This window comes from Geospiza fortis, unplaced genomic scaffold (genome assembly GCF_000277835.1).
Source record: "Geospiza fortis unplaced genomic scaffold, GeoFor_1.0 scaffold138, whole genome shotgun sequence".
Lineage (NCBI taxonomy): Eukaryota > Metazoa > Chordata > Aves > Passeriformes > Thraupidae > Geospiza > Geospiza fortis.
This window is the reverse complement of record NW_005054307.1, coordinates 9,220,988-9,233,850: the sequence shown is the minus strand read 5'-3', so window position 1 is coordinate 9,233,850 and position 12,863 is coordinate 9,220,988. Positions and strand designations below refer to the sequence as shown.

The window sequence follows — 12,863 nt, the reverse complement described above, 5'->3', positions numbered from 1 at the left end:
AGAGTCATGTCTGAACTGACAGTGAATTTTATCTGATTATTTTTAAAGCTCTTTACAGGTCACCAGATGTCAAAAATGACAAGAAATAAATGAATGCTGACATTTATCGAAGTCCATTCCCATTTAATCTCTGTGTGTGCTTATCAGTTTTATAGCATGCAAGAGTTTCATAGGCATTGATTTTAATTTGCCTTCACAATACAAAAGAGAAACATTTTATCTTTTTAATGAACATTAACATACTGTACAAGGTGGCAAATGGGAAAATATTTCTTCTTGCTAGAGGTCAGTGGATTTCAGAAATTTCTTCATCTTCTAATATAAATTGTTCAGTCCAGTGCTCAGCAAAGTATTAATGCATCTTAATTAAAAATTGTGTTTCACCATCTGAATACTTTTTCTGGGACTGAAAAGTAATTTTTACAGATATATGCTATATCAAGACAGTAATAAAAGAAAAATGCAAAACTTTCAATATATAAAAATATGCAAGCAATAAAACATTATTTACTCCTTTATATTAATCTAAAATCTGAAGTTATACAAGTTTTCATTTGGAATTTGTATACACAGGAATGTCATCAGGACACAGTACTTGGCAAGAGGAAATTCTCTGATACCAGCCTGAGAACTTTAGTGGCCTAAGTCCTGGGGTCAGGCATCAATCTGACAGAAGTTATAGGTGCATGGCAGAGGCAGTGTAGTGAATGATCAGGAATAAAGAAACAACTTTTCCCTCACCAATTCCTTCCTCTGTCTTGCTGTTTTATATTCTAAAGTGTTAAGGAGACAATATTGTTTATCATTGGAGTCTGTATTTACAGATGCATGGCTAGGCTGGCAACCTTCCCCTACATCCTGGCTGAATTTTCAAAGCTTGTCTGTTTTTAATCTGCTAGCTCTGTGTCTCTCCTACGTGGCCACCTTCAGAGTACCTGTTTTCTCAATACTTTAATCCCTCTGTGAGGTCAGCATCTGCCCCTCTGTTCACAGTGAAGGCAGCATGTGTGTCACTTGCACATCAGCTGTGTCACAGTGACACCCACCTGGAAATCTGGGAAAAGCATGCATCAGACTAGATGCTTTCATTAATGAACCACATGCAACATTACTTATGGTTATTTTCCATCCTTCAGTTTGGCAGTCGTGCAAAATCCAAGGAATTTAAAATTTGACAAAGTTTTGTCACCTTTTTTCCCCTTCGCTTTATCACTTCCCAACCCATTTCCAGGTGATGTCTTTATTTGGTGAGCTGTTACTCAGAGACATCAAATTTAATAAAGGCCATTCCCCAAGATTTAACCAGAGTCACGAGAAATCATAAAGGTCTCAATGCTTTCCCACCATTCCCTCAAATATACTCATCCTATTGAACACTGTTGCCAGGATACCTGAGAATACCCTCAGGCCACGTGGTGAGTGTGAATATGCCCTCACAGCAGTGTGCAGCCTAAGGCACCAGGCATAGCCCCTTGCAAAACTGGAAGCTCCATCTCTTCCAATTTGAACTACTCTTGATATTGCTTTGAGCTCCAGATCTCGGTTTTAAAATTCAGGAGGATTTTTTTCACCTGTGTATATATATCTGTTATATCTATCCCTGTCATTGATTCATTTGGTTAAATCATTGAAGGGTTATAATGCTTTTTAGAAGTATGTTGTCATGAAGTAACATTCATTGGCATCCAGTTTAAACATAAAGAGTATATGCTAAAAATCCATTAAGCATGGTTCTTTTCAGTGAAAGGCCAAAGGAAATGCAACTTGGCATTCTTAAACATGTGACTGATCATTTGTGAGGTGCCACTGGTTATTTTGGTGTTTGTTAGTTAACAATATGGGCATTTGAGGTTTCAGTGAAGACTTGTAAATACTTTTTTTGCCATGAAACTGTGTTACTCATACAGGTTTATTTAAGATGAATTAACATGAAAAAATACATGCAGATTTTTACATTGTAGTTTTTTTGTCTTTATGTTTTTCTAAAATTAGGTGAAAAATAGACCATATATATACATTTTCCTTCAATTTTGTGGCTTGGATTGGGTCTTTTTGGCAGGAGCAGGGTTGTTGGTTGGCTGGCTGGTTGGTTGGTTTAAAGTCCTTTTGCAAGGCAGGGAGGAAATTGCTGCTCCCATCCCTTGAGAATGACGTTGATGCAGTACTGCAGTGTGGAACCACACAGGTGTCCCTTGAATTCTGTACCTGCTGTAGTGACAGTGTTCATTCACTCTTTTGTCAGGAAACAGCACCAGGTATGACCTCACCCCTGTCACTGCCGTCAGCGTCCACCTCCTCAGCAGCGATGGCACCCCCGTCCCCGTCAACGGCCCCATCTATGTAACAGTGCCTCTGCCAGCCAACAGCAACCTGAAACACAATGCACACGTTCCAGCATGGAGGTTTGACCAAAAATTTGGTAGGTAACGTCTCATTGTGGTTCCCTAGATGGCTTTTGTTTTCTATCTAAAAGAAGAGACAATTGAGTTTTACTGATCAAGTAATATATGGTGTATATGCAAATATACTTAGCATTGTGTGCCAATTTCAACTAAAAGTTTTTGTAAATGTACCATTTTTCAATTAATAAATATTTTAGTTAAAAACTTGAGAGAACTGCAGTTCACCCACAGACTGAGGAGAGACATATTCACTACAGCATTGAATTGGAAGTGTGTAGAAATGGAAACTTGCCTTATCTTTGCCAGCAGCCAGCTGTCTGACCTTGCGTCCCCCTCTTGGCTCAGGTTCTGTTTCCTGCCTGCCAGATAGGAAATATAGTACTGACTTCATTTATAAATCACTTTGAGATTTTCTAATTCTGTCAGGAAAATACATGTAAATTATTAAAATTAAATGAATTTTTAAAATGAAAACTAATGAAATATTTTGAAAGGACAGAATGACTAATTGATAAAATTTGTACAATGCACTCAAGTTTTTGTATTACAGAATAGGGTTTGCCATTGTGAACAGGAGGTTTTTCAGAAATACATGTTTTAGGCTCTTTTCAAAATTTATTTTCTTTATTTTGTTGCTAGCTGGTACACTGTACTGGCCTTCTTTACAGCTTCAGATTTTAAAGAGCAAAGGAGTGCCTAAGTCTTGTCTTGGTGATCCCCCTTCAGTTACTGTACTGTGCCTTCTGAAGTATGTACCAGATGGTTGCTAAGAAAAAGGAGAATGGAAGGTGAGAAAGGTAGATGCTGAGACAAAAAGGAGCCAGAAATATGGGTCTGTATAGACAATTGAGGGGGTTTGTCCTGCAAGCAAATGTTTTGAGCCAGCTGATGATCACACCTAGAAGTAGAGGAACAGGCATGAAAGCAGTATGTTGGAGGAAGGGAGGAAGACAGAGGTGAAGGGGGAAATAATGGTTTTGTTCATTACCTTCCTCTGTTTGTTGAAAAAAATGGGTGTATTTTCAAACAGCATGCCTATGAATCTTCTGTCAGATGTTGCCTGTATTAGAGAGTAAAGCAGTATGATTTAGTGAAGAGTATATTTGAATATGATATAAAGTAGAATAGTAGAAAAAGAGTGCAATGGATGGATTTGGCTTTTCCCTTAACTGTGGAGATTACACTTCTCTTGTGCTGACCTGGCAATAAATTTCACTACATTTTTCCTGAAATGGAATAATTCTTATGGAAACTATTTTGTTTTCCCTTGTTAAAAACAAACAACCAAAAAACCAAAAAAACCAAAGCAGGGAAGAGTGAGTTTACTTCCCCCATAAGAGGCAGTCGTGCCCCAGTCCTTCCTGTCAGCTGTGCTAGAGCTGCAGCCTGCCTCATTGCTAGTTACTCATTGCAAGTAAATGGTTCTGATTTTGATTACGTAGCTTTCTCATTTATGGCCAAATTTCCATGCCCCTGCAGTGAGGCCACAGAAGCTCTCTCTTAGTATGGAATATGGCTTTTAATTTTGTATATAAAGAGCTAGTTACCCTATTGTGTGCAGCACATATATTAGTATAAAGCAATATAGGTAGTTAATTAGTGTTGCAGGCTTGAGGCTCCCAGTCTTGAGACAAGTCCAGCCTTGCTTGATTCATGACAAACTACAGGAGCACTTGTGTTATTGGGAGGAGAAGGCATGAGGACTGCTAAATAAAATGCATCTTTGTCAGGCCACTTAGCTTCACAAAGCTGTGGAGAGCAAGGTATTGAAGAGGATATGCTCAGGCTCCAGCTCACACTTCAGCTGAAGTAAGCATCTTTCTGTGCAACCAAGGATGTTGAACAAAGATGCATTTTAAGCCCTGACTGCAGCATGCCAGTTCTATTAGAATTTTGGCAACATCCCAACCAATTTAGAGTAGCTTAATTTAATAAGTAGAGCAGCCACACTGTCTTGTGCAAGCTACTTTAACACCCTAAGCTCTGTCAAACTAGCCATATGTAGCATGAACATGGTGGTATCCTGTCATTCCACATCCCTGTTGTGCTTGGACTGTGAAGGGAGATGGATGGATAATGACTGGGATGGCTCCATACTGGAGAAGTCTTTAGCTGGCAGATAAGGATTGTTGTAACCCATTTGCTCTGCCAGATCTGTGCCTTGTCACGACAGGACCTCTAGCTTTATTATTCGGATTTTGTCATTCATTTCATGGCAGCTTTTTTCAGTACTGGTTATGTTTTGGTCTCTCCCTAATGGATTTCCAGTGGCTTAAATTTTCATGCTTTTCTGAACAGTGAGTAAATGCCACAGACAGAAAACTGTGACTCTTACCAGGCACTTAAAGCACTTCTCTGTTGTGGATTTGCAATACAGGGGACACTTGTTCGTGCAAGCCATTGCTTTTGTTTAGGGTCCACGTGGTTGTCATCATTACTGCATGGAATACAATTTCTGCTCTAAAAAGCAGAAGTACTTCTCACTTTTAGAGGACATAGAGAAGTGACAGAAATACTACAGAGATATTCTAATTCTTAGTATCTCATATGTTTTGCTGAGCTCACGATGAACTAATATGAACCCAGAGGCATCTGACTGGAAGTGCAGAGATTTTTGTAGTTTCCACAAAAATGAGGCGTATTTGCATCTTATGGCAGCCAAAAATAACTAATGGCTTTTTAGGATGTTTACCATAAACAATCTGTATTTTCATGACCATGCTTTCTATCCTTGGGAGAGAAGCACGAGAAGCAGCATAGTCTGCTTAAGGCTGAGAGTGGCTCCACTGACACTGATGAAACAAGCAGCCAGAAAACACAGGCTGACATCAAAACAAGACAATCTGCTGCATCTATTTCATACTGTTCCAAATGAGATTTTTCATTATGAAACAAACCTACTGCCTTGTGTGCACAGCAAGCAAATTAAAGCAATAATACCATTTTGAATAGTTAATAAAATGAAGATCAGCTGTCAATGCCCTGGAGGTGTTTTAAGGGTAAGCGAATACAAGTAACCTTGCTCTTGTGTTGGTCCACCACCATTTCCTGCAGCCTTTCTGAGTGTTTGCAGTAATAAACACAGATGCATTGATGTTACAGAGACATTACATGTTGAAATGCAACTTAATCCCTCCATGCTGTGGACATGCCCACATCTTGTGTTTTCACACTACTGTGGGACAGTGGTTTTATTTCATGGTATGCACTTAAAAGGTTTGGACATAGAGACAGGGATTCTCATTTCTATAATCAGGAGTGCTCAGTGGGGTTTTCTGGGGTTTGGCGGTTTTTTCCCCTAACAAGTGCTGTGTTGGATTTCTCAAAATCTGAAGGGGCTGAAAAAATTATTTTTTCTTTATCCATAAACAGATGGTTGGGATCATGACTTCTTCTGTGTATATTTGCCTTGATGTCAGTAGGATTTACAGCAGTATAATTAATCTCTCTATTTTTGGACACCAAATTTCTGTTCAAAACTTCTCTCTAGCCTTGTCCTCTTAAGTCAGAAATACCACAGATCCCAGTAGAAATGAAACTTTCTATCTCCAGTGTCATCTCCAGCTCCCACCAGCTGGACTGAATAACACAGCACTTGCTCAGCTGTATTCTCCTCAGCCCCCACTTAAATGGTTTATGTTTCATGTTAAGGTGTCTGGTTTTCATTGGATTCAGGGAGCAGAACTCTTAAGTCCAGCATTCTCCATTTTAAGTCCCCTGTTTCATTCCATGTGGTATGACAGCATTATGTTGCACCTAGACCTCTAGATCCACATCTGGAGCTGTGTGAAGGAATTGAAAATTCTACCAAATATTCCAGTGTGCATAATATGAAAATGAGATTTATTAATATGATGCAGCTGCTAGTTAATTATTCCCATCCAATAATAGAAAATATTTTCAACACTGTTTTCAGTTGTGTGGCAGAGGACTCTGGACTCCGTAGTGGAAGGGTTAAACTTAGTCCTTTTGTTCATCTTCCTTAAAATATGGCATTTCTTGTGCACTACATGTAAAATCAAGTTCAGAATACAGTATCTCTGTTCTTCCTTCTCCCCAAACACTTGTTGTACATCTTGGACATGACCTTGTTGTCTTTCAATGACTGGATTCTTTGCGGAGGAGGATGTTTCCCCAGTGCCTGAAATTCCAGCCATGTGTTCATGTAAAGTGATGGCAGAATATGGAAGAAAGTATCTTGGGGAACTCTTTGTAACTTCATAAAAAACAATGCTTTGTGTACTCCCCTCTTCTTGGTTGCTGCTTTCTGACTTCATTTAATGCCATAATAGATTGCAAAATGCATTAAAAAGTCTGGTACTTGTTTTTTCTGGGTAACGTTCTGCCGTCAGTGGTAAAATTTGTATTGATTTTTGTAGAACCAGAATTTCCAGATGTTCCTTCCTCAGCAAAATCAAGAGAATGTTTTCTGTGCTCAAAAGAAGTCATGAGGATATACTTATGTGTAAGCAGTGTTGGTGCCTACTTAAACTTGACTACAATTTCATAGAGGTGAACTCATGCTTGTTTGTTGTTCCTAGTGTTTATAGGGAGAGAGCGACAGCTACTGTCAGGCAGAAAATGTAAGCAGATTACTGTACATCTACTGGTCCAGTTCACTGTGCATTGTTTGCAAATAAGATGATTTATTAAAATCTTGGATTTAAGCTTCCCATGTGGTAGCAGTGATAATCCACCCAAAGAAAATATCATCTTTTAGTTCAAAAATAAAACATTTCTTTTGGTTGTGAATTTGATCAATTTCTGACTGCCACCACATTCATAACCCTGTGTGACTGACAGAAAATAATAATTTAGCAGAAACATTTGCAGCCTGTCACTTGATCTGACACTGGTGTGAGTTTGTGCCTCTGACCTTGGAGAGATGGTCTGCATTTGGAGTGCATGCAGCTGCACACATGGCCTGGGACTTCATACACTTCTCCATGAGTTGTAGTGGGTTTTCTGTGCATGAGAAATGGACGTGCTCAGGAAATCACATTCCTCACCCCCAAAGGTTTGAGCTTAGTATCATCAGATCCAGAACACGTGGTTCTAGACCAGATTCAGTGGTGATATGGAGATTGGTTTGCAAAGGTGAAAATCACAGAAGTTCAAGGTTAACTATTTCTGTAGTTTAAAAATTCCTTGACTATTTGATTTTGACTTCCTTTTTAATCTCAACTGGAAAGCTTAAATTATTCTTAAAGACTATATACACTAAAGAATACAGGTTCTTGACTAACTGCTCTCAAAGATTTTCATATTTTGTGTGTTGCCATAGAAATGGCAGCTACCAAACCCAGCTTTTTACCATGTACAGTGTCGACATAATAGGTGCAGATACCATTTCAGAGTATCAGACAGACCTCAGCATTGAAAGGAGAAGAAGCTCTTCCTCTGATGCTTCACAATGTAGCTCATCGAGGTATGTTCTTACTCTCATGATTCCTCTGGAGAGAATCATAGGAGACAGCTGTGCTTATTTATTAGTGTGTGTTTTCAAAATGGAGGTTGTGGCTCACACATATGAAAGGGCATTAATGGATTGCTTAATCCTCTGCCCACCTTGTACACCATTTGAGCTGCATTTATAGCAAAGCAGATGAGGTATGGCAGGAAGGTGATGCTTTAAGGGAGCATTGAAGGAATCACATTGGTGCCAAAGTACCGTGATCTTTGTGCAAATAATCTACTAATATGTAGGCAAGGAAATAAAACTGGAAACAGATCCCTGGCTTCTGGGAGTAGGTTTTAATAATGTAGTGTCATGTAGACAGCCCTATAGCTCCACCTATAGAAGCCATGGCAGGAGAAGGTGGGAAGAGGCAGGCATCAAAACTTCAGAAATTGAGAAAACACCTTTGTGCTTATGCGACTGCCTCAGTTGAAGAAGACCTGGAGATTAGTGGGAATCCAGGCAGGAGTGAGTAGTGCTGGGATGGGGCTGGAGGGGCTGAGGACCTGGGAACCCCTTCCTCTGCAGCCTTGCAATGCTAGATCAAATCCCAGTGTGCCTCTGCTTCCACTTGCAGTTTGAAAAATAGAAACTGAATGTGAGTGTGATGTGAGGTTGAAGGAAGGAAAAGGCATGCAGTGTTTTGTGCATGTGCATTTATTTATTACATGTTCTAATAATTTTGTCAGTGACTGACTGAATATGATTAATAACATGGTAAAGCAAATTCTAAAGGCAGTATCTTTCATGTATACCAGTAACTAGGGATGGTGGTCCAACAGACATAACTAAGCTTTTCCTTTTGAAATACAATTATTAACCAGTAATTATGGATGGAAGTCATTTTTTTTAATAAGTCATTTCTGTTCTGGCATTCTGGAAGGAAATACTCTGAGGGGGACAAAGCAATGTGAGCAGTTCTGTGTAAAATGTGCCCTGCCTTCTGCCCAGATATAATTAAGATTATTAAATAATGAAAACTGGTGTGTTCTTTTGTTAAACACTTGACAGGTGATTTAAGGGGAAAAATGAGAAGAGATGGAAAAACCCACAGAGCTTCTCAGGCACAAACAATAAATTGAACTCGTTGATTTCCTTGCCAAAATCATCAAGGTAGAATGGTAAAAGCATTTCCCTTTTAGTTAACAAAATAATGGTGGTGCTGCTAGAACAGGAGCAGGATTTAGCCCTGGAAGGGTTGTGCAACAAACTCTGTAAGAGTGGAAGAATAATGAGAGTATTGGGCTCTCAGAGCAGGGACGTTTATTTTTTGATGTTGCCTAGCAACCCTGAAAACAGAATTGTAATATTAACTTAAATACTATGAATTTTTAAACCCATGTGTATTGGGGGAAGGTAAGGAGGAGAGTGAGCTCCACCAATATTCAGGAAGGAATTTTCAACTTCCATTTCAGGCTTTTAGCTTTTTAGGAAATGAACAAAAGTAAAACCAAAAATCCCATCCCTCTTAAGTAAAACTTCCCCTCCTGATGCAGATTAGAGGTGATTTTCAGTTGGAAGAAGAAATCTGATAAGCAGCTTTCAACTGGTAGAATGAAAAGCTACAATTTATGTATGTCATAACATGCTTTAGGAAGTTTGTTTCACAAACTTGCCCTTGATTAACTCTTCATAATAATGCTGCCATTTGCAGTGTCTAAATCAATTACTTCTAGAAGCACTTTTAGTATGTTTTGAATATCCTTTGCTGTCCTACACTGTCTGATAACAACCTGCCTCATTCCTTTTGACACATGAATCTCTATTTAACCATGAATCTCTGCCTAAGCAGGGCAATCTTACGAGACATCGTAGACAGCACAAAAGTGATCCATGCTGAAAGAAAAGCACTTCTCATTAAGGAATATTTATTTCAAACATCTATGCTATTAAGCAGTACAGTTAAAAGTACCTTTCTTTTCTTCCAAAGTGCTTTTTTCCAGGGAAGATCATCTTGTGACTAAAAATAAATTAATATTATATGGGATTATGTTTGATTTGGTTTCTTACTAATTAAATCCTCTTATTTGTCAAACCTCTTGGATGGAAATAATTCATGTTGTAAATCACACATTTTTGGTTCCCTGCTTGAGTGGGATTGGATGATCCTATTGCCAGTTAAAAGAAACAAAATGAAAAGCAAACAGTATTTGATCAATGGAAGAATTTCTACCAAAAGCTCACATGTAAAAGTAATTTATGGAAATAAACCACCATAGCTACCATATATTTAAACACAAGCAATATTTAGGCTTTATGTCTGTCCTTGGGGGAAGCTGCTGGCTGCAGCACGCCCATCTGACAGTCATTTACTAGAACCATTTTGGTCAGTCATAGAAAGAACACACAATCAAAGTCAGCAGAAGTCCCTGCAGCAGTGGTGATCTGGAAGGCTCTGAGATGGTCAGCTTGGGAAGTTAAACCTGAAGCAAGCAGCATTACACATCCTCCCAGAGAGCCAAGCTCTGTGCTGGGGTGCCAGGAAGAGAACTCCCCTCGCAGCCAGATCACAGGAGGGGAGGTTGTTCTCCTTCTCCTTGGCTGTAGCAAGAGTCCCATGCACCTCTCCCTAGGGCAGATGGTGCTGTGGGGCACTCCTGCCTCACAAAGGCCAGTGCGAAGTTTGCCATTTGCTGAGCTGGATCAGGAGGGGATTGTCAGCATGCACAGTCACACGTGGAAGCCAGAGGGGGTCATACAATTCCCTGGATTTCACTACAGAAATCAATTTAAAATAATAAAGCCTAGCTTTAAAATTTGGAAGCAATGTCTTACTCAGAGGCATCGTGTGTCCATCGTGTGCTGCCTGGTTCCAACAAGCTGTCACATGGAATAGTTGATGTCTTTGAAGATAACAGGACATCTCTTTTGTGGGCAACCAGCCATACCTGCAGTGACCTGACTGTGCAGGGAGATTGTCTGGAATAGCTGTTCTTCAAAGGCTTCTCTGCAATTGCTGCCCATCTGGGCACTCTCCTTGCTGAACGTGCCATTTTTCAGTCTGATTCAGAAGTAAACTAAATTAAATTACAAAAAGGTGTTGTTTAATGCTGAATGTATCTTGAAATAGGGATTTAATGTGCAAACCATTTATTGTTAATTTTTTTCAGTGGAAAAATTTAGTGGAGGCCCAGTCTGGCCTCCATTGGCAAGTCCTAAAAGCTGCCTGAGATAAATGAGTGTGTTCATCACAATCAAAGTTACTGCAAAATATTAAGATTCTTCCCTCTAGCAGAATTTATCTCTCCTGCTCTGCTGAAATCTTTAACTTCTCTGATATTTTTGCAGTCAGATGGATATCAGCTTTTTTTATCTGATAATTTTTTTATTGATGTATCTTTAAAGTACTCTGACTTTTATATTCTTTGCCGTGTTCTCTTACCTTGCTTTTGAGTTCCATATAAGAAAGAGTGATGGGGAGATGCTTCTAAAGCTTTTTAAGAAAGAATGAAGAATAAATTTGTTAAATTACATCATTTATTCCAAAAAGTCAGTTACAGGCAGTATAATTTTGGTGAGAAAAGCATTAAGTGTCTAGGTTCTCCCCCTGCTGTTAGTTTGAGCCAGACAGCTCCCCTGACTTGAATCTTGGATCAGCGTGTTGGCTCCACTGAGCAGTAAGAGAGGAAAAAGAGGAAGAGAAATGTAAAAATGATCTATAAGCAAGAATGTATCTATATATAGAAACTTTCCATGAAGCACCAGAAAGTCTTTAAGAATTAATGGTGAATTGGTCCAAATCATGCAGTGCTTACAAACTGTACTGAGCTTGCTGTTTCTGCCCCAAAGAGGCATGGACAAGTTTTCTTTGGAACAGCACAGTCTTGAACAAAAGTAATCACTTCCATTACGTCCAGCTCTTCTTACTGGTTTGGGATTTTTTTAAATAATCCTGTATTGCTTGTTACTTAACAATTATTACAAATCAAGTATAAATATTAATAAGCAGTGAAACTCATTGATTTTCCTGACTTGGGTGGGGGAAAGAAGTAGATGTTGTAGGATATTCAGAAAAATAACAAATTGAATTATTAGAACACAGCATACAGGGAGGTAAGCCCTCTCTTCCCTTCTAAATCTTCCTGCTAAGTTCTGCAGTTGTAATCCTGCCAACACAGAAAGAATGAATGCTGCTTGCTGTTCTTCCATTTGCAGGTTACTGCATAGGAATTGATCGAAAAATGGACAAAGATCTTTAGTGACTGCCCCAGTCTCCTCTTTTGCTTACAGCAGCGAGTGTGTGAGGACATAGAGGGTAATGAGCTTCATTTTAGAACAGGAAAACATCTCGTTTTTCACTCTAAGGAGGACTCTGCGGCAGGATAGGGAATTCGTTCTCAAGGCTGCACAGCAGTGAACTCTTGGTCACGTAAGGCAGTGTGAAAGGGTGGGAGACAGCCAGTCACGACCGGGCAAGTGGGTTTTGCTCGATAGAAGGTCCAACATTAGTCACTACAGCAAGGCATTGCATGTAAGGAGCTGCAAGAACACTGCTTGTTTAGTGATACTTGAAAAGCAACCAGGAAATTAGAACCTATAAAGGATGAAATATGAGAGACCTGGAAATGCTGATGGATTTGCAGAATACTGGAGGTATGTCAGTTCCCTCCAGTAACACCAGGTGGGCTTTCAGCTATTTGATCACAAAAGAAACAATACAGGACTTTGTGTTTTCAGCTGTTTCCACTCAAACCTGTCTTGTTGCTGCTGTTGTAAAGGATGGAGTTCTTTGCTTTCTTCATCCTGTGATGTGGGAGGATGTTCTGTTTTGCTAGTGGACTACCGGTAAGAGATGGTGAAACTTTACAAGACAAATTTAGCACCAAAGTGTTGGACAATGAAAATATTAAAAAAGGGCTGACAATGGGATTGTGTACTCATGGTTCACAGGAACCCACACTCGGTGTCACCCTGATGAAGGAACTTGGGGCAGTGCCATTTAAAAGTTAGTATTTTCTGTCATAATACACCAATTTGGAGGGTATGGTCAACAAAAGCTGCAT

At 39.4% G+C, this 12,863-nt stretch overlaps 1 protein-coding gene across 1 annotated transcript in view; it reads left to right on the top strand.

The window, feature by feature from the left end:
* FAM171A1 (family with sequence similarity 171 member A1) overlaps positions 1-12,863 on the top strand; it is a gene marked incomplete at its 5' end in the record, with an annotated part of 37,325 nt that overhangs the window by 14,005 nt on the left and 10,457 nt on the right. Inside the window, one exon of the mRNA XM_031066829.1 lies at positions 2,243-2,419. Within this exon, the coding sequence (XP_030922689.1) occupies positions 2,243-2,419 (177 nt within the window). The remainder of the gene's footprint in view (positions 1-2,242; positions 2,420-12,863) is intronic.